The sequence below is a fragment of the Tenrec ecaudatus genome, chromosome 11, assembly GCF_050624435.1.
Source record: "Tenrec ecaudatus isolate mTenEca1 chromosome 11, mTenEca1.hap1, whole genome shotgun sequence".
Lineage (NCBI taxonomy): Eukaryota > Metazoa > Chordata > Mammalia > Afrosoricida > Tenrecidae > Tenrec > Tenrec ecaudatus.
In genome coordinates this window covers 3,379,616-3,400,785 of record NC_134540.1, presented here as the reverse complement: position 1 = coordinate 3,400,785, position 21,170 = coordinate 3,379,616, and the positions used below count along the sequence as shown (strand labels likewise).

At 54.7% G+C, this 21,170-nt stretch overlaps 1 protein-coding gene across 1 annotated transcript in view; it reads left to right on the top strand.

Moving 5' to 3' along the window:
- The window catches only part of B3GLCT (beta 3-glucosyltransferase), a 75,524-nt gene that overhangs the window by 3,263 nt on the left and 51,091 nt on the right, over positions 1–21,170 (top strand). The window contains exons 2-4 of the mRNA XM_075562773.1: positions 11,196–11,245; positions 18,975–19,014; positions 20,277–20,386. Of these exons, the coding sequence (XP_075418888.1) occupies positions 11,196–11,245; positions 18,975–19,014; positions 20,277–20,386 (200 nt within the window). The remainder of the gene's footprint in view (positions 1–11,195; positions 11,246–18,974; positions 19,015–20,276; positions 20,387–21,170) is intronic.

The window sequence follows — 21,170 nt, the reverse complement described above, 5'->3', positions numbered from 1 at the left end:
TGGGAGTGAGGGAAGCCAGCGGTATCCTCCTGCAGGGCGCAGAGTTGTAGCATGAAGCCACCCTGAACAATGATTCAAGGTTTCATCTGGGAGATTTAACCGGATCTCCTGCCCCAGCCCAGGGAGGTGACTTATTTTCACTCCTCGGAGAATATTTTCTGAAACGTGGACAGATGATATATTTTGGTTTACATCATCGCTTCCTGTAAGAGGCCCGAGGCCCGCGCCGTATATCACATGCCATTTATCTTCTCCAAAACCGTGAGGCTGGGTGTGAAGGGCCTTGCCAGATGGAGCAAGTTAAATGGCCTAGCCCGGTTAACTGCCGTAGTGGCCCTGTTAGGTAAGGGTTAAGATGTTTGTTTTCTCAGGCGACCACATGCGTGTCTGAGGCTCAGCCCCGGGGCTAAAAGCGAAAATGTTTGTTAAAATGAAGATACCGCCCGGGGCGCCAGCCCTTGGGTTTGGTTTTCAGGTTTAAAAACTTCTGATTGTGAATTGGATGGAGGTTGGCAGAGCCGGCGACCAGTTTCCCATGCAGAGATCCACACACAGCTGTTTCAGCTACTTGATGGCCATCCCGACGGTGCGGCGTCCCTCGACCCCTCCTCCCTGAGTCTCCTGTTTCCGCCCCACTGCCTGTACCCCCCATTCCTAACCCTTGTGAACACTGCCCATGGGCCAGTGCTGCCCTTTGGGTCTCTAGGTGGATCTGAGGTATGCGCACCTCCCTCGCGGTGTGGATTCCCTTAGAGACCTGCCTGTGGTCTGGATGAACGTGGAACCGCGGGGCTGAGTTCAGCTCCTGACCCGAAGGGTGATGAAGGGCCGGGGAAGCCAGCCTTTGGGTTAGCAGCCTGACTCAGCCCCTCGAGCTTCTGTCTTTGTGGGAAGGCCCTTCTTGCTCCCTGAGGACCCCACCTCCACACGAGCCCTTGCTGCCTGACCTGCCCGCCTGAGGAGGCCGGCTGCTCATTTGTGGGTGAGGGACACCCTGCCATGACCCTGTGTGGAGCGGCTGCCATCTGAGTGAATGAGGGCAGCAGCTGCAGAGTCCCCGGGTGGCCGGCCCTGGTCTAAAGAGGTCACACTTGCTAAGTCCTGTCCCCCAGGGGCCTGGCAGGGCCGCCCTGGGGTAGGTTCAGGTGGGGACTAGAAACTGGTTGGTTGACTGTGGATTCTGGGCCTTGGGGTTGTCCCCCTGATCCTCCCCACCCCTGCCAGTCACCACAAGCCAGTCGTCCCCCAGGTTGCCTCCCACCCCGCTGCCACATGGCCAAGCCAGGGTAGCAGTCAGTGCCTGTGGGCCAGGTATCAGGGGCACTGTGTTCAGCGTGTCCTTGCCTGCCAGGGCCACGGGGCTCCATCCCCTCCCTCAGACCCCCTCAGATGGGGGGCAGGGCCCCAGGCTGTGCACTTTCTGGGTTGGGTCCTCTTGGCATGATGGACGATTTAGTGGGGTCTGTTTAGACTAAGGGAGTCTAGTGGGGTGGAAGGAGCCCTGGTGACAGAGCAGGCTAAGCTTTGAGCTGCTAACCATAAGGTCCACGGTTCTGACCTACCAGCTGGCCGTTGGGAGAGCACTAAGGCTGTCCGCTCAGGGAACGACCCACCATCTTGGAGGCCTTCTGTGGCGTGAGTGTGCATTAGGATCCACTGGGTTTGTTTGGGGGTGGGGTTTTCAGAAGAGCCTGGTGGCCCAGCGGGGGTTTAAGCTGCAGAAGGCCTTCCGGCCACCAGCCCCTTAAAGATGACAGTGCACAAAGCCCTCCGGAGCAGCTCCAGTGTGTCCTGTGGGGCCGCCACGGTTTAGCGTCCACTCCAAAGCAAGAGGTTTAACTGCCAACATGTTTCATTGAATGCTAAGCACCTTACATACCAGGGGGCTTCACAAAATGCAGGGAAAAGTCCCAGTATCTTCTAATCCCGTTTTCCCGTGAACTTTTGTGTGCTGCGGAGGAGCCCTGGTGGTGGAGTGGGTAACGAATGCAAACGCGTTGGGCTCCCAGCTGCAAGGTCAGCAGTTCAAACCCACCAGCTGCCCCCTGGGAAAGAGACGAGGTTTTCAGCCCCTGTCAAGATCGACAGCCTCAGAGACCCGCAGGGGGCAGTTCAACTCTGCCTTCTCGGGTCATGATGAGTCGGAGTGGACTTGATGGCCGTGATTGATACGGACAGGTGCTGTGTCACCTATAGGCTTGCTGATGGCACAGCGTTCCGTTAACTAAGGCCAGTGGTTCAAACCCACCCAGGGACTCCCTGGGGGAGAACCTAATGAGCTGCCACCACTACAGTGATGGCAGCCCCGGGACCCCCACAGGACAGTCCTCGTCACTCGGGGTCCTCATCACTCGGGGTCCTCGTCACTCGGGGTCGTGCGGTGATGATATTTAACATTTCGTTGTGTTTCATGTGACCACTGTGATGGATGTCGAGGAGCCCTGGTGGTATAGTGACTGCCTGCTGGGCTGTTAACCACAAGGTCAGCAGTTTGAAACCACCAGTTGCTCTGTGGGAGGAAGACGAGGCTTTCTACTCCCATGAAGCACTGCATCTCAGAAACCCACAGGGGCAATTCCACCCTGTCCTTTATGTCACTGTGAGTCAAAGTGGGCTCGGCGGCAGTGAGTTTGGCTTCTCTTGCCCTTCTGTGATCTGTGGTTGTGGGACTGGCAGAGAAGGCAACACGGAGACGAGCCAATCGAAGTTTGGCACTAGGCGGCATGGTCACCTCTGAATGGTGTGGGGTGCCCCCCCAGTCCCTTCTCAGAGCGAGGCAAGGGAACTGCTGCTTAGAGTTGCTTCCGTGCCCTGCAATTCCTTCCTCAGATTTTCTTTGACTGTAAATTGCCATCCCAGACTGGTTGTAAAATCCCCGATTTGTCTCATGGTATAGGTGTGCTCACTAGCACATTAGTGGGCGTATATTATTTAACAAAAGGCCTTATTTCTATTGCCTGCTCTGATCTGCACTTTAAAGATGGTTCCCTGAAGCGACTCACGGGGATTGGCGGGAAGAAAAAGGGGAGGGAAGACGAGCTTGGCAGATGAGAGCTTACTTCACCTTGGGCTATGGCTTTCGCCACAGCACTTTGAAGCAGGAAGCTCCAGTTTTTAAGGATGTATTTCTGCCACTGGCTGCGGAAATTGGAAATGGTAGTGTAACCCCCAGAAGCTGGAGGGAGAAGGAACCTGCTGGGGTTTCCAACTGCCCGTCGCGCATAGGGAGCAGTGGCCGCACCCCATCAACAGGAGAGTGTGGGGGCCTGGGGACCTCCAGGGGAGTCCCGGCCCTCACAGGTCTCCCTGTGCCTGCTCCTCACCTTGGGGTGAGCTCATTGGGTGGCACTTCTCATGAACATCACCGTGGTAGCCACCATCCAGTCGTTTTCCATATTAGTGCCTGTCAGCGATGCACACCTTGATGGGTGGTGAGAGCAAAGCCGACACTGATGAAGAAGGCTGTATGCCAGCTTGACTACGCTGTGATTCTCAGCGCTTTGGCAATTCTGTGAGGAGGAGGTTTGGCAGTTCTGTGACGAGATTTGGCGGTTCTTTGTTGCTATCAGTGGTTTTTGTGATAATGAGGTGCAGTTCTGTGCTGTGCTGCCATTTGGCAGTTCTTTGATGAAATTTGGCAGTTCTGTAATGATATGATCAGGCAGTTTTGTAATGTGACCTGTCAGTTCTGTGGGGATGAGCTTTGGCAGTTCTGTGATGAAATTTGGCAGTTCTGTAATGACACCATCAGGCAGTTCTGTAATGTGACCTGTCAGTTCTGTGGGGATGCATGTGATGGTGTAGTCACCCCCCATCTCGTGGTCTGACACGGTCGTCCTCCTTCCTCAACTGTCCTCCACCTTTCATATCATGACCTGGTCTTTGGAACCCAACCGTGCTGCTGAGTGAGGAGTGGGGACGCATGAACTCAGATGGCATGTGGCAAGTTGGGAGTTGGGGGACTCCTTTCTTCCTCCTCCCGTCCCCTCAGCCCCCTTCTCAGTGTGCTGTGTTCTCGTCAGAATGGTGGAGGGTGACAGCTAATTTCTTACTCACTTGCTAATTTTTCTCACTTCCCTCTCCCAGCTCCATTTCGCCAAGTTTTGTTGGTGTGTGTGTGCGTGCGTGTGTGTGCGTCTGCTGATGATTCATTACCGCAGGATCAGGCTGATTAGTGGGCCAGCATATGCTCTGCCTTTGGAATGCTCTGGTCCCTCGCCGACTGCTTGTTTTATTTAGCTCGTGGGACATGAAGCTGGAAGCAGCGAGGACCTGGGACAGTCACTCAGTGGCGATTAGCTTACAGTGTGACTTGTTCTTAGGGCTGAAAATAACTCTGATGTGTTTCTGTGTCATTGCTGGAAAGAGTATATATTTCATATCTCTCAGGAGAAGAAAGGGCTTTTAAATTTCATAGCACGACGATGTGGGGAAATGACAGGGCCTGTTTTGGTGGGTTTCTCCTTCCTGGTTTTTTTTTTTTTAAGGACATTTTATTCCCAGGCTTGCGCGTTTGTGGGTGGACAGAGAGTGGAGTCTGCCTTCCCTTCCTGGAGTCACATGTGCACGCAGAAACTCGCCAGGTGGGTGTACAGTGGACGTGCTCGGTGCCTAACCTGGAGGTTGGAGTCACCCAGAGGTGCCCCAGAAGAAAGACCTGGCACTCTATCTCTGAAGATCCCATCCTCGAATCCAGGGGGCCACACCTGGTCTCCATGCTCCTGGAGCAGAAGAGGATGAGGGGGAGTCAGGAACAGGAGGGGCCGTGGAACGTGAGGCCAATTGCCTCTGGAATCAACTGCCTGAGACCCAAGGAAGCTGGATGGTACCCAGCTATTGTGCCTGAACATTGTGGACAAAGGCTCTGTGGAAACAGCCCAGACCCAATGGGAGGAGGTCATGCCAGGCAGAATTCCACATTACCATGGAGTCCAGACTTTCTGGAGCCCCAAAGCTAGATGAACCCCCAGAAGGGTGCCCTGATATCATCTTTAAACCTCAAGCTCAAACCACTCCTGAAGTGGTCTTAACCATTTCATTGAACTAAACCTCTACTTTAACTAGTAAAGAGTGACTCCCTTGAGCGACATGCCCTTTCAAGAACCACCCACAGGAGATCAAGTGGACGGTGGCCACTGGAAAGCTTTGGCAGAAGCTGGAAGGCCCTGAGTTGGTGTCTTGGGGGAGGAGCCACTCAGGAGAGGGGCTGAGGATGGCCGCACCCTGGGAGGTCATCAGTGCCTGTTCTCTACCCCCCCACCCCCCCCCCCAGTCCATTGAAAGAGAGTGTGTAGAGTGTGTGTTAGTCTGGGGGGGCTGGAGAAACAAATCCGGAGGCACTGCTATGTGTCTGAGAAAGAGCTTTATATCAAAGAGCAATTGTACATTAAGGAAACAACCCAGCCCAGGCCAGATCAAGCCCATAAGTCTGATATGAGCCCATATGTGTGATACCAGTCTGTGAATTCCTCTTCAGACTCAGGAAACACATGCACTGATGTCAAGTGCAGGAAGGTCACAGGCCAGTGGGTGGAGAGTCTTGTGGATCCAGTGGTGGTGGAAGCATCTCAGTGCTGACAGGGTTCTCCATGTGACTCCTCCAGCTCCAGGACTCTGGCTTCATCAGCGTAGTTTCACGTGTGGCTTGTCAACAGCAATGTGTACAGCGAGAGTGTGTCTGGTGAGCTACTTACCTCTGTCGCACCTCCCAGTGAGGTCATCAAGCTGCGAACCTGATTGACAGGCTAAACTCCACCCCTTCACTCTTAATAGTCTCACGCTGACACCAGCTTATGTAACTACAGCAGAGTGCAGTCTGCTGGGACATGCTTGGAGTCTGTCCAATGGGGCTGACCTGAGGCAGGCTAGGGAGCCACGGCCGCAGTCTTTACTGGGGCCACAGGATTTGGGGAGCACACTGACTGAGTGGCGACGTCTTCTCCAGGTCCTTCCTCCTATCAGCACTTGTAGCATCCAATAAAGACGCGAGGTGGTGCAGCCTCTATCTGAGGCCTGGTGGTGTAGTGGTTACACGTGGGGCCGCTAACCTCGAGGGGCAGCACCCTCGAAACCAGCCATTCCTCAGGAAAAAGCAGAGGCTTTCTGTGCCTAGAAGGAGTCACGTCTCAGAAACCCACAGACCCGCTTTCTGTCCTGTCTTCGAGGGCTGCCATGAGTCCAAATTGACCCAATGACAATGATGCACTGGGTTAAGCAGTAGCCTGCTAACTGCAGGGTCAGGGGTTCAAAACTACCAGCCACTTCCAGGGAGAAAGATGAGGCTGTATGAGGCTCCCCAGGCATCGAAAACCTCGAGCAGTTCTCTGCCCTGTAGGGCCATGGTGAGTCAGAGTCAACTCGTTGGCAGTGGCCATGGGATTTGATGTCACCTGGTGGTACTGTCCACTGGATGGCGGTGGGTGTGGGATATAATGTCACTGGGTGGTACTGTCCACTGGGTGGTGGTGGGCGTGGGATTTGATGTCACCTGGTGGTACTGTCCACTGGATGGTGGTGGGCGTGGGATTTGATGTCACCTGGTGTTATTGTCCACTGGATGGCGGTGGGTGTGGGATTTGATGTCACTGGGTGGTACTGTCCACTGGATGGCGGTGGGCGTGGGATTTGATGTCACCTGGTGTTATTGTCCACTGGGTGGCAGTGGGCATGGGATTTGATGTCACCTGGTGTTATTGTCCACTGGGTGGTGGTGGGTGTGGGATATGATGTCACTGGGTGGTACTGTCCACTGGGTGGCGGTGGGCATGGGATTTGATGTCGCCGGGCGGTACTGGCTGCTAATTGTTCAGCGTTGCTGTAGCACTCGGTCTTGGGCCTGGTCCCCACAGACACTCACTCTGCATTGTCGACTCGGCCTTCCAAGGGCCCAGGTGCCTCCGCTGCCACACCATTGTCCTTGGCACCCAGCCACCTGCCCTTGCTTCAAAAAGCAAGGTCAGAGTTTATTCAGATGCTTCATGAAACATATTAAATTGGGAAAGCTGTTTCCTTTGTGCACGATAAGAGAAGACATTCTCTCCCAGAGAGTTCTGTCCGTGGTCGGAATGAGAAAGTGATGGAGGGGAGGCGGCAGGAGGGCTCTGCTGTCAACATTGTGCTTGCGGTTCACCACGGTGTTGTTTCTGCCCCGCGAGTTGCCAGCACATTGTGGTTTCAAAATTCTGTGGTGCCGAGCGGGGAGCGGCGCTCCGGCCCTGGGTGGCCAGATTGCACCAGGCAGGTCTCCTGCTGCTGCACACATGGGTGCTGCGGCGAGCCAGAACCCAGTGGACGGTCCCTCCCACCACCAGCCCCAAGTGTGGCTGACAAGTTGCGACCCGTCGTGTTTTGTGACTTTTTCTCTTCAAGGTCTTGAGGGTTGTACACGTGCATCCTGCAGAGAGATGCAACACAGAAACACCAGTGCAACCCTTCCCAAGTCCCGTGTGCGTGTGTGTGTGTGTGTGTGTGTGTTTGTTTGTAAAAGTGAGTCAGCAGAGCAGAGTCTGCTGGACATAAGACCCTCCGTTTGGCGGGACCTTAGAGACTGACAAGAGTCCTGTGTCTGGTGTCAGCTGGGGCCGTCAAGCTGCGCTGGACGCATGGCGACCACACGTGGCTGACAGTGTAGAACTGCCTCATCGAGGCCCCTGGGTTGCCATCTGCACAGAAGCACATCGCCAAGTCTTTCCCACAGAGCCATTAGTGGATCTGAACCGCCAACCTGTAGCTAGCAGCCAAGCTAACCAAAGCTGCTCCCACTCGCCACAAACCCACCCCAACCAAGCCCACTGCCAGTCGGTGGCTTCCGACTTGTCAGGACCCAGTGCAGGGTTTCTCAGGCGGTACATCTGTCTGGGGGCAGACAGCCTCACCTTTGTCCCTCCGAGAGGCTGGTGGGTTTGAACCGCCAACCCTGTGGTCAGCAGCTCAACGATTACTTTTCGCTACCAGGGCTCCTGACATGCGGGACAGACAACCTGAAGGCACCGGGATCCCAGGGCCATCCTAAGCACTTGCATTTCCGCATTTCGTCGGATAAATAGGAAGAACAAGCGGAATGTAAAGAATGGGATTTTCCTGTCATGTTTAGAGGGCCACCCTGCTTGCAAACCAAATGCCTGCCCTCGTGATGCTTACAGTAAACAAATGCAGAACCCCAAATCGAACTCACTGCCACCAAATCAGTTCCAACGCTGAGTGAGCCCCTTACAGGGGAAGAGAGCCTCATCTTTCTCCCACGGGGCAGCTGGTGGATTTGAACTGCTCACATTGCATCAGTGCCTAAGCCACTGGGGGTCTGAGTGGGGCTGCTGATACCTAGGTCTGTGGTTTGATCCATGGGTTACTCTGAGGGACGAGGTAAGGCTGTCTACTCCTGGAAGGATCTATAGCCTCAGCAACTGTGTGGTGGCTTTGAGTGGAAGTCGGCCGGTGGCAGAGGTCGTGGTTTTAACTATATTCTTAAAGTCATGCACCCATTCTCACCCGTCTTTGCTGAGTGGTTCCCCCTGCTTCACCTGAACTCATTGCCGGCGGTTTCTATCTAGGTGCAAGTCAGTAGTTCAAACCCACCAGCTGCACTGAGGGAGAAAGATGAGGCTGTCTGCTCCCGGAAAGAGTGACAGCCTTGGGAAGTAACTACACTGGAGGTGACTAGACAGCAGTCAGAGGTGGCAATGCTATGGGTTAGGTGCGTGGCTGCGGACTGCAAGGTTGGTGGTTCAGACCCACCAGCATCTGCCAGAGAAAGATGAGCCATCTGTCCTGTAAAGATTTATAGCCGCAAAAGCTCTGCTTGAGGTCACTACGAATCAGAGTCTCCTGCATTGCACTCGCTTGGGGGTGTTTATGATTTGCTTTCAGGACAGTCCGAGGGGCCATTTTTGATGGAAGGGTCAAAGATCATCTCAGGCCCGTCGTTCCCAAGTGCCAGGAGGTTTGGGTTTCTTGAGAATCAGGAAGTCTGCCCTGCATTCCCTCCTCCTGATCAAGGTTCTTCTTCAGAGGCCGTGACCAGAGTCCTCTGGACATTTCCCGCTTCGTGGTGAGGCCTCTGTCCCCGTGGGGGCGCTTGCTGGTGGAGCTGACTCCCAGACGCTTTCTAACGGAACTCGCCCGGAGAAATCACACCACCAAGTAGAGGCGCTATTCTCGGTTCCGTTCATCTGCCGGAGGGTGTGGTGTACGTTTTCAGGGCGTGAAGTCTTACTGTCGTGTTTTTTGTTTTTTTGTACGTTTCCTAATGCAGAGCCTGGGCTATATCTCCAGGGATCTCTCGATCTGTTTCTGGGCTCCCACTCGAAAGGTTCCGTCATCCTCAGTGGGGGTTCCTTTAATCCCCCTCACGTGCCTGCTGGCGGCCTGGACCCCATGGGGTCCTGTGGGCTGTGGTTAGCTCTCCCAAATCTTCTTGAAGCCCCCCCCCCTTCCGCAGCCACCACTCCCACCTTGCCTAGCAGTGGGGGTCAGTGTGTGTCCCATGGGGCCTTCTGCACTGGCACCCCAGGAACGGCCCTGTGCTGAAGAAGGTGGCAGAGCCAGGATGGCTCCGGAGGAGCAGTCTGCACCATCCTGGGGTGGCGCACAGGGTGAAACGCTCAACCGCTAGTGAATGGCCGGCACTTCCAACATGCCAGAGGCGCCTCGGAAGATAGGCAGGCCTGGTGATCTGCTTACTAAGGGCCCCAGCTTTGAAAACTCCCTGGAGCAGCTCTTCCCTGCATCCATGGGGCGGCCAGGGGTCTCGGACTGCGTGATGGCCAGTCCTCATTGCTACTGGCCTCCGTGCTCACCAGGAAGCCTGGCAATGCAGTGGTCCAGCAATTCGAACTCACCAGCCGCTCTGTGGGAGAGAGATGTGACCACCTGTTCATGGAAAGACTGACAGCCTTGGAAACCATACAGGGTAGTTCTGCCCTCTCCTGTGGAGTCCCTGTGGGTCAAGATGGACAGCAGACCACCTCCACCCCCACCTGCACCACCTCCACATCCACGCCCACCTCTACCTCCACCACCTCCTCCTCCACCACCTCCACCTGCACCACCTCCACCTCCACGTCCACCTCTACCTCCACCACCACCTCCTCCACCACCCCCACCTGCACCACCTCTACCACCAGCACCACCACCAGCACGGTGCTCACCAGAAGCAAACGTGCATTACAAAACAAAGAGGACATGAGCTTGTCCGTCTGTATTTGCTGTGGGGCGCCATCAAGGTGGCTTGGACCTACAGTGCCCCCGGGCACAACAGAACAAAGCACTGCCCGGTCCTGCGCCACCTCACAGTGTTTCCCATGCCGGCACCATCGCTGCAGCCACTGTGTCCATCCATCTCATCAGGGACCTTCTTCTCTCCCGCTGCCCCTTCACTTTACCAAGCCTGATGTCCTTCTCCAGGGACCTGTCTCCTCACAGCACGTCCAAGTACCTGGGCGACGTCCACCATCCTTGTTGCTAGGTTCATGTGATGGTCCGTGGTACTCTGAGTTTTCTTTGCTGGCCACATCCTCCCTCCCACACACCGATTCTTCTCTGCCTTTTTTACTCGATGCATACAGACCATGGAGCATACCACGCCTTGGCCCAGCCTGTACTCAGCCCTGATACCACCTTTTCAGCCTGGCAGTGTCGCGGTTGCCAGTTGGGCCAATCACCCACCACAAGGTCAGCAGTTCCAAACCACCGGCCGCTGCATGGAAGAAAGACCAGACTTTCTACTCCCGTTCAGAGTTACAGTCTCGGAACCCCCCAGGGCAGTTCCATCTCACCCCGTAGTGTCGGAGTCAATGTGGTGGAGTGAGTTTGGTGTTTGGTTTTAGCACAATCACCTGGAACCCTGGGGTGGCCAGTCGGAAACTGATCACAGGGTCCTGCGGAAGACAGGTCTGAGAGCTCCTTCTGAAAGCCGCTGGAGCCCAGGTCTTCCTGCACCTGGTCAGACTGCCCCCTGGCAGGTACACCGGCTGTGAGACCCATAGCCAGTGTCCATCCGCGTCTCGTTTCTCTGGCTTGGCGGCTCGATCCCCGCGCAGGTCCGGCGCCCGGAAGTACTGGTTTGCAGCCACGCAGCTGCTTAATGATCAGCCAAGTGCTGGTCTTGTTTCCATCTAGTCCAAATTGTTGGGTGTGCAGAGGCATCTGAGTTGGTAATTTTAATGTAAAACTTGTGTTTCTCTCTCCCCTGCCCCCAGCTTCCACACTGGTTCTTGAAGACGCAGAGCAAGAGGCGGAGCCATCTCAGGTACGAACTCTAATGGCCCGTCCCTCATTTCCTATTTTCCACGTTGGGAACTACAATGGTTTCGTCCTTGCATCGCTACTAGAAGTTTGTCTTCCCCCCATGAATTAAAGATATGTCGGTCAGCATAGGGCTTGAATGTCTGACGGGAACTTAACCACACAAAGCCTTCTGAAATGGTAGACGCCAGCTTCCCTGGGTTTTAAACTCATTCTGAGAAAGAGGGTGTCAGCGCATGGAGCGGGCACCCTGGCGGTATGGCCACTGAAGCGCCTGGCTGCTTGGGAAATGCACAGCTGTCGAGCAGATGCGGACTCACAGCGACCCTGCAGGACATGGTTGAACTGCCCCTGTGAGTTTTCCAGACTGTAACTCCGGAGTTACAGGAGTAGAAAACCTCCTCTTCATGCTCGGAGCAGCTGGTGGCTTTGAACTGCTGACCTTGTGGTTGGCAAGTAATGAATGCCTGACCCGCAGGCAGTGCCCCCCTGGCCCGCTGTTGCTAGGGGAGGGTGGCGGTCCACTTTTCAGACACCGCTGCCCATGGACAAAGGAGGTGCCAGAAGTCATTGTGGGGACTCAACGTGGAGTGGGGGCTCCTGCTGTAAGCCCCTGCCCCCCCCATGCTCAGAACCCCAGCCCCCGCCTGGCTACCAGGGCCCCTGTCTCTCCCCCGCATATGAAGTGAGGCAGGTGGGCCTTCACAGGGCTCCCAGAGCCTCATTATGAGAGGGCCGGCTGGCCGGGGACCCTGTGTGCTCAGAGGTAACCCCACTTGGAAAATCCACAAGGCTGGGACTCAGGGTCAGTGCTTGCCTTCCAGTTACCTCCTGGGCTTTGTTCTGGAGCCTGGGTGTGTGTGTGTGTGTGTGTGTGTGTGTGTGTGTGGTGGGTCCCAGCATGAGCTGCAATGCCCCTGGGGGGCATTGCTGGAATAACCCACCCAAAAGCTCACTGCTTTCAGGCAGATGCTGGGCTCACAGTGACCCTACAGGACAGGCTAGAACTGCCTCTGTGGGTTCCCAGAGCCCCACACTGTATAGACTTGTGGAAGTAGAAAGCTTTAGCTCTCACCCATCCCCAAATTGCAGACGACCCAAGCTGCTGTTTCCTAAACCGCGCCTCCTGGTGCTTATGCTCCACCTTGGGGTGGGGGTGGGGAGGGATGACAAACAAACAAACAAACAACTAACAGAGTGGCTAAGCACTTGGCTGCTAACTGAAAGGTGGGCCTTTCAAACCACCCTGCGGCTCCGAGGGAGAAAGCCCTGGATAGACCTGTGGGGGTGAGGGGTGGGCCAGCCCCCCATGGCTAATCGCAGGTTTGATCGGCACAATTGTACGGTTGATATATAAAGATTATAGTAAAGTCCTAGAGAGCATGAGAGATAGAAGAGAGACTGGAATAATGGAGTCAGACACTTTTCATGGTACCAATGCTCACCTCAGCCCCATTGGTGGTCCACATGGGCCATGTGGAGATATGGGGGGAGGGGAAGGAGGACAAGGGGAAAGAGAACAGGGGAGCGAGGATGGGGGAGACGAGATGAGAGGCCAAGAGGGGAGCCCAAGAGTGCTCTTTATTGCTAGGCCTATATACCTTTGGGGGGCATGCAAGCCCCCTAATTACAGGTGAAGACAGGTGAAGACATACGTCACAGGAAGGGGTTGCTCTATAGGTTGTACAGCAATGAGAGGGGGACAATCTAGGGACATACACGCAATAGGAAGAGGAGGGATTGAGGGTATACATGTGACAAGAAGGGCAGATCCTAGATTCAGGATGGCAGCCTAATTTTGGATGTCACTGAGCAGGTTTGACTTGTTCTCTGGATCTCCATAGAAACCATTATCAGTAGGGTGTATGCAAACCCCACCTACAGGAACCAAGCTAATGGTCGCAAGCCTCTAGGGTAGGGGTCCTCAAACTTTTTAAACAGGGGTCCAGTTCACTGTCCCTCAGACCCAGTGGAGGGCCAGACTCTAGTTTAAAAAAATATATGAACAAATTCCTATGCACACTGCACATACCTTATTTTGAAGAAAAATATGGGGCAAAAATACCCTGCGTGCCAGATAAGGATGTGGCCCATGGGGCTGTAGTTTGAGGACCCCTGCTCTAGGGAGAAGTAGCCCACTGTAATTAATATCAGGGAGGGGCCCTACCTGGAGTCTGGCAACTGACTGCCTTCAGGGAGGTAGCTTGACAATCATTTTCCATTAGCTGCAAACAGTGACCTAAGTCTAACATGTGTTTGGGGGAGATGACTTGGGGGGAGAAATCTTTCTGTTTCCCACAGACATGACCGCTCCCGGTCTCTCAGGGTGGGGATTGAGAGGTTAGAGACGGAGGGGCAGAAGGAGATGAGACTTAGTCAGGAACAGAGGCTAAGAAAGATTTTATTGAGGCAGGAAAAGAACTCCGGGAAGGAAGGGAGAGCAGAGAAAGGGAGGGGTGGTGGGCATGAGCCTCCAGGTGGTTCCGATGGTTATCCCAAGTGGGAGGTTATCCTGTTTGCAGACCTGCTCGAGGGGGCTGTGAAGTTTTATTTTCCCGAGGAGCCAGAGAGGAGGTGGGGGTGCTGTCTGGTTCGGACCCGGCCCAAACAGGGATGACTGTGCGGGACCATAGCTACACATTCAAGCTTTCGGAGGAGCTTGCCTGCCCAGGCTCTTATTCAGAGCTCCGGTGCTGTGAGTCACACCGGCTCCATGACGGTGAGGAGGGCGCCGTGAGTCACACTGAAAGCAATGGCTGTGAGTGAGCTTTGAGTCTTATTAATGATAATTGTGTTCTATACAATGTAGGCCTAGGGGCTCAGCTCACGAGTGAGGCCGGCCGCCTCTCTCAGGTCTCTCACCATCACCAACCACCCCATGGGAGAAGCTGCGGCCATCTGCTCCCGTGCAGAAGCCGTGCTTAGAATCTCTGTGAGTTGGAATGGACTGGATGTCTGTCGGGGGCTGAGGTTGTACAGGAACAGTCACCTCAGGGGCATGCACACCTTAGAGTAATGAACCGCCGCCATCCGAAGGGCAGGATTGACCCAGGAGGACGTCCCGCAGGGTCCAGAGAGGAGACTGGAAACACAGGGAGGACGTGAGAGGAGGGACGGTCGTTGTGGGGATGGCCGTGGATGCGTGGAACAGAACGTGTGTCAACCGGCGATCGGCTCTGTGAACCTCCGGGCTGTCAGAGGCCCCAATAAAATGATAAAAAGAAATGACAGCTGAAAATACATAATATTATAACTGACATTGGAATAAGTTAAAATAGAAAGGGGGACAAAATGCCCATCTCAGAGGAGACTCTGAAACTTGCTCTTCAAAAAACACAAGCTGTGTCGGCGGCTGACTTGGCTGGGCCGTTCGCTGACTCAGAAGACATCATCGGCCCTCTGAGGGCGGTCCCGTTGGCCTGGAAACCCAGCCAGGCGCACATGGTGCTTGATGAAGACGCCGAGATCCCGGGGCCTGCGGAGACCATACACGCAGCACGAGGGCGGGTGGCGGCGGAGCTGGACACGTTCGTGGGGCCGATCACACGCTCTAATTTTGCTCAGCTCACGGGGAATGATTGAAGACCCTTTTCTGCTGTCCCTTCCCGTTCACCTACCCCGGCCGTCCCCGGAGCATCTTGTACGGTTTAAAATTGAGCCATTTGTTGTGGCTCACTGGCTCCTCACTGTTGTGTCCGCTGATCTGAGCGGCCGCTGCCCGCAGAGTGCCCCCCCTCCCCCCAGATGCGGCCTGGGGCTCCTCTTTGATGTCACAGACACCAGGTCGGAAGTCGGGGTGGTGGCCCAGTGTGTTGAAGCGGCTCAGCCTGCACCCCACCGCCTTCCGATGTGTTTGTCCTTTGTCCTACTTGCTCTTTTCATGGTGAACGTTTTATGGTGAGCCGGGTGAAGGCTTGCGGCGCAGATCACCAGCTTCACGGTCAACGGTTCAGGTGTGTTCCTTTGTTGCCAGGTTAAAGAGAACCTTTCCTCTTATGCAAGGTGAGAGAGATGAGAACTTGCGTTGTACGCCCTAGTTTGGAGGAAAAAAAAGCACGTGTGGTGTGTTTGAGGAAGCCACACAGCAGTTAAAGTTCCCATTCAACAGCTTCTGCACAAAGTCGTTCCGTGGCTTTGGTGGGGGTTCTTCCCCGTCTGCGCTTTCTCCAGATTGCCATTCTGTAGTTCCATTCCCTTGCATTCAGTAGCCCTGCTCGCTTGCCTTCCCAAGGCCCTGGCAGACCTTTTGGCCGTGCACAGGTCTCTTCATGATTTTGTTGAGGCAGTGGGGTATTTAGCCGCATGCTGATCTTGGGTCAGTTTGGGTTCCAGGTCTGAGGGCTATTTCAGGGCAGTCATCTTGGGGAGTTCTCCGTGCACCACCGGTCTGCTAAGTTTGTTTCTGTTTTTGATTCCTTCAAGGGATCGGTGGTTCTGTTCCACATTTTTTCTCTCGGTCTAGCAAGCTAAGCCCGGATCAGAACCATCCATAATGGTGGCTGGGGACCATCTAGTTCTTCTGGTCCCAGGAGAGAGAAGGCCACCATCGTAGTTCCCCCAGACTACGCCAGGGCCTTTGTGCGGATCATAACAGATCACGGATCACATGGCACACGTGGGAATCCAGAACACCTCGCTGTGCCCGCGTGGAGCCTGCACTTCGAACAGAGTGCCCTCACGTCAGCGAAGGGGTGTGTGACAGGCTTGCACCCTTCCACCGTCCTTATTCAATCTGGACGCCGCTACCGAGCAAATCATCCCAGAAGCCGGGCTGCTTGCAGAAGAACACAGCCTCAGGATTGGGGCGAGGTTCACTGACAACCAGTGCTAGGCAGGGGACACAAGCTGGCTTGGAGCACGTTAAGGGGACCCAAGGATGAAGATCAAAGACTGCAGCCTTTGATGTGGGTTCCACTTGAACAGCGAAGGGAACAAAGGTCCGCACAACGGGGCGAGTCAGCGACGACACGGCACATGAAGAAAATGTGGACATTTCAAAGGTTTCGCACAGACCCACACTCAGCACACGTGCCAACAGTGGCCAGGAAATCAATGGGCTGACTGCACTGGGGCATCCGCAGCACAAGGCTTCCTCAAAACGCCAAGGAACAAGGATGTCGTTGGGAGGACTGAGGTGCGCCCGAGCCAGATGTTGGGGCTTTCGGTCTCCGCGTGCACATGCTAAGCTGGTCAATGAATTAGGAAGGCCAAAGAAGAGCCAATGCTTTTGAGCGACAGTGTTGGTGGAGAGTGCCGAGCACACCTTGGGTGGCTAGAAGAGACGGCATCTGTCTCGGAAGAGGTACGAGCAGAATGCTCCTGCTTTTCACCTGCTCCGGCCGGGCTACCTGGAGGGGCTCGTCCCCAGAGAAGCACACCATGGCGGGTCAGGTAGAAACACCTAAACCAAACTCCCTGCCACCAAGTTGAGGCTGACTCGCACCGACCCGAAAGGGCGTGGAGAACCGTGCCTGGTGCCTTCCAAGGCCGTCACTCTCTTTGGGAGCAGAACGCTTCCTCTTTCTCCTGCGAAGTTTCAGTCCGCTGACCGTGCTTCTAGAAGCCCAGTTCATAGCTGCATGCCACAAGGTGACAGAGAGGATCAGGGAAAAGGGGAAGACCCTCCACGAGACAGACTGACAGACGCAGTGGCCGCAGCCACGGGCCCATTCATCGCATTCATTGTGAGGGGGTGCGGGGCCGGGCAGTGGGCTGCTGGCCACGGAGTTGCGACGAGTCAATGTACTGAGTCCGTGGCCCTGCCACCACGGCCACCACCACCACCTCCACTACCATAGCCACCACTGCCACCACCAACGCCGCCGCCACTGCCACCACCTCCACCACTACCATAGCCACCACCACCACTGCTGCCGCCGCCGCCGCTGCCACCACCTCCACCACCACCACTGCCACTACCACAGCCACCACCTCCACCGCTGCCACCACCAATGCCGCCGCCACCACCACCGCCACCACCACCTCTGCCTCCTCCTCCTCCTCCTCTTCCACCACCATCGCCACCGCCACCACCACCACCACCACCACTACCACTGAGGTAGACGTTTCTCTGTGTCTAGCTTGCTCTCCCTGCCCTGGCCCTGTCCTAGTCCCGGTCCCTGCCCATGGTCATGACATCTTTGTCACCCTAAGAGGACACATCTGTGTGTCGCTGCGTGCCGGCTTTGAAGCTCTTGTTGACTTTGTCGGCAGAAGGTGACAACTGCATCTCTCACTGCGGATCTGGGAAGGAACGTGACAGACAGTCACCACCATGCAATCGTCGTAATTACAGCTGAAGGCTGCTGGACAGGGAAAGGGGCAATCAGGGGGAAAAGTCCCTGTGAGCGTGCCAGAGCCCACAGTGCAGGGGATGCACTCAGCGGCTGGTACTTTGTGCTTGGCTGGAGAGACCATCGGAGAGTTCCTCCCTGATGGGCCCAGGCGCAGGTGTTAGGTGCCCATGCCAGGTTTCTGCCAGAGAAGAAAGTCGGCTTGGAGATGCTGGGAGGTGGGCAGCCAAGGGCCGCCCACCAGATGGGAGAGGATGTCGTGGTCACTTGGGACAATGTGCCTGAGCCCAAAGATGATACAGTCCACTCATCAGTAGAGGTTAACTTCCTGAGGAACACGATGACAGATGAGTGGATGGATGGATGGCAAGTCGATGGATGATAGATGATGCCTTGATAGATAGATGATTGGTCGTTAGCTAGGGAGAGATGGTAGAGATCTTGACAGAAAGGTAGGTAGGCAGCTAGGTAGAGATAGAATCGATGATGTGTGGATCGGTGATGAGAAGTAGGCAGCCGGATGATGGAGGACAAATAGATGTTAGGTAGGTGAGTTTGGGGCGCAACAAGCAGGGCAGCAGGACAGGGTGGGGTCACGTTGCCTTCTCAGTGGCGGTCCAGGTGCACTGTCACAGTGGGCAGCATCCCTGGGAGCAGCTTTTCCGGTCCTTTCCTCCCCACTGCATGCAGGTCCCCGAGTTCTTAAAATTTCATCCTTAGATAAGAAAGTAATCATCATTTATAATCTATCAAGGGGTCACGAGGGTGGGAGGGAGGGGAAAAAGAGCTGGTATCAAGGGCTCAAATAGAAAGTTAAATGTTTGGAAAATAAATGGCAATGTATGTTCACATATGCCTGATACAGTTGATGTATGGGTTGTTGTAAGAGTGCCCAATAAGATGATCTTCAATAAATAAATGTAACACCTTGAGAAAAATCGTGTAAGTTAATAAAAACAGTTTCATCTGTTAGGGTAGAATTAGAATGCCAAGATTGCTAAAGTAGACAAACGACTAACAGGAAACCGGGAAGATCTTGAAGAGCCTCTATGTAAATAACTGGGCATAAGAAACTTCTCAGAAATTAAAAACAAGAGCAGTAACCAAGCTTCCTCCTAGGGAGTCCCCCTGATTGTCCTCCGTCCCCAGAGAAAAGCTGTCCAGATGACCGATGGGACCTCCCCAGACACCTTCCCAGCCAAGCCTCTGCCTTGCATTTCGCTGGCCCAGCAGGTCCCTTTGGAAGTCACAGCTGGGGCCCCAGAGGTGTGGCCAGACACGTTTGTTTGCAATAAACCCATGCATGTCTGACCTGGGACCCTAGTCTCAGTGTCCTCGGACTGACCCAGTCGTAAATGAAACACGTTTAGGAAGGGCCTTGTCAGCTCCGTGTTGTGACGAGATCTGTCTCTTTTTTTGTCTCTTTTATTCAATATGTAGCCTTTGGAGAAAAGTGGACTCTCGAGAAAAAATGGCGTAGGTAAGTAGTGGATCTGATTTATTTTATTTTATTTTTACTAACCCCCCCCACCCCACCTTGCTCTTTTAAGTTTATTATGGCCACACTTCCGTAGCACTATTACCAAGACTCAGTCTGTACGGTGCTGATGCCCCAGTAAAACTCTCGTGCAAAACGGTTTTTTTGACAGATCATTCCTGTCCCAGACAATGAGACGGTCTACATATATTATTAAGAGGAATTATGCAGTCATCCTTCACCACAATGACATTTCATCATTCTTGTGCCTGTGATGATTGGCTTCCCCTTTCCCCAACCTCCTCTGCCATCCCCCTAAGAACCTCTTCATCCAGATCCTGGCTCTATTGTGCTTGTGAACTTGAGGATGCACCCTGATGTATTTCTTGTAGAGCATCATGTTCAGGGAGTGTTGCTGTCCGAGCCTGTGCACTGACGGAGCACATAGTGACCTCTCAACATCTAGTGAGTTGCTGGCCAGCCCAGCCTTTGTCACTGTCCTCAGGACGGCAGTAGGAGAGTCCCTGGTCGTGGGTGTCATAGTAACTCTGCAGGTCAGCAGTTGGTAACCCACAGCCTTTCTGGGGCAGAAAGATGGGCCTGCCTGCTCCCACAGAGATGGACAGTCTCAGAACTGCCCTGAAGGGCAGGGTCACTGTGAGTCCCACTGCCAGCCAGAAGCACTGAGGACAGTGAGCTTTGCTGTGGGGAGCCGCTGGCCAACCTGAGCTGACCCTGGCTTGTCCCAGGTGGGTGGTTCTCAGCGAAGGCGGATACTGTTTCCCAGGAGCTGATCTTTGATCCAGCCAGGCGCTCTCTTGTGGCTGGAGGCTTCCCAAGTTCTTCCCAGCCCCCTTAGATTCCGGACATAGGCAGTTGGCTTCTTAGGCCTGCACTCACCAAAGCAGCCCCTGGTGGGCGGCTGGGCCGCAAGAACCACTGTTCTCATTCTGGGTCTCGAGGCTTTGGGGATCAGCACCCCTCATCCCTGATGTGGCCCCTCTGTGTCTGCATGCAGGAAGGGCCCCGGTGACGCGTTGGGGAAGCTCTGGGCTGCTGACACAGAGGGTCGGCAGTTCGAATCCTGCAGGCAGCGGCTCCACAAAGAGCTGACGAGTAGGCACAGTCTGGAACCCAGGGGCAGCTCTCTCCCCTGCCGTGTCTGCGCCTGAAGGCTTGCCCCGCAGCTGTTGCGCCTTCCTGGTTTTCAAGGACTGGAGTGGAGGAAAGACTGGTCCCAACGCTTTGTGCTGCTTGTTTTCCAGACCTGCACAGAGTGGTGTTCGTCGTCCAGAGTCAAGGCCACGCCTTTCATGTGGCGCGGGCAGAGCGGCTGAAGGAGGACCTCCTGCAGCAGGCAGCAGGGCTCCGCCAGGTACCTGGGGCTCTGGGGTCTGCGTCAACGCGCCTGGCGTCACACACGGATGTTTCCTGGTTGGGAGAGGGTGCTTTTATTTAGATGAGGAGAGCCTCTCCTCATCCTTGTGCTTGTTTATTAGAGACTCCTTAGCTGGGCGTCGGTGCCCTCGTGGGGCAGTGGCTTATGCTTTGGGCTGCTTCCGCAAGGTCAGTATTTGAACCCACCAATGGCTCCGAGGAAGAAGATGAGGCTCTCAGCTCCTTTAGAGAGTTGTTAGGCTTTTTTGGGGGAGTGGGGGTGGGGTGTGTGTTTTTCCGTGGCTGAAATCCAGGATAGGTAAATCTGTAGAGACAGTAACTGGATTGATGGTTTCTTGGGGGTGTGGCAGGGGAGCTTGGGGGAAAACGGGGAGCTGATGAGTATAGAATCGAAGAAAATGGTGAGGAATTGATTGTGGTGATGACTGTACAACTCTTCCTAATATGGCAGAACTATTGAAATGTATGATAGATGATTGATAGCCCAATAAAGCTGTTTAAAAAAAAGTGAGAGTCTGAGAACCCACAGGGGCAGTTCTACCCTGACCTGCACGGTTGCCGTGAGTCAGAATCTTCGCTTTGGCAGTCAGGGGGAGTGGTGTTCCGCTTGGGGCATTGGGTTAACGTGGGGCTGCTAACTGCAAGGTAGGTGGTTGGAAGCCACATCCGCTGCTCCTGGGAGGCCGTCTGCTTTCTTAAAGACTACCAGCCTCTGAAGCCTTGTCCCTGTGAGACAGAACTGGATTGCGGGCAGTGGGATT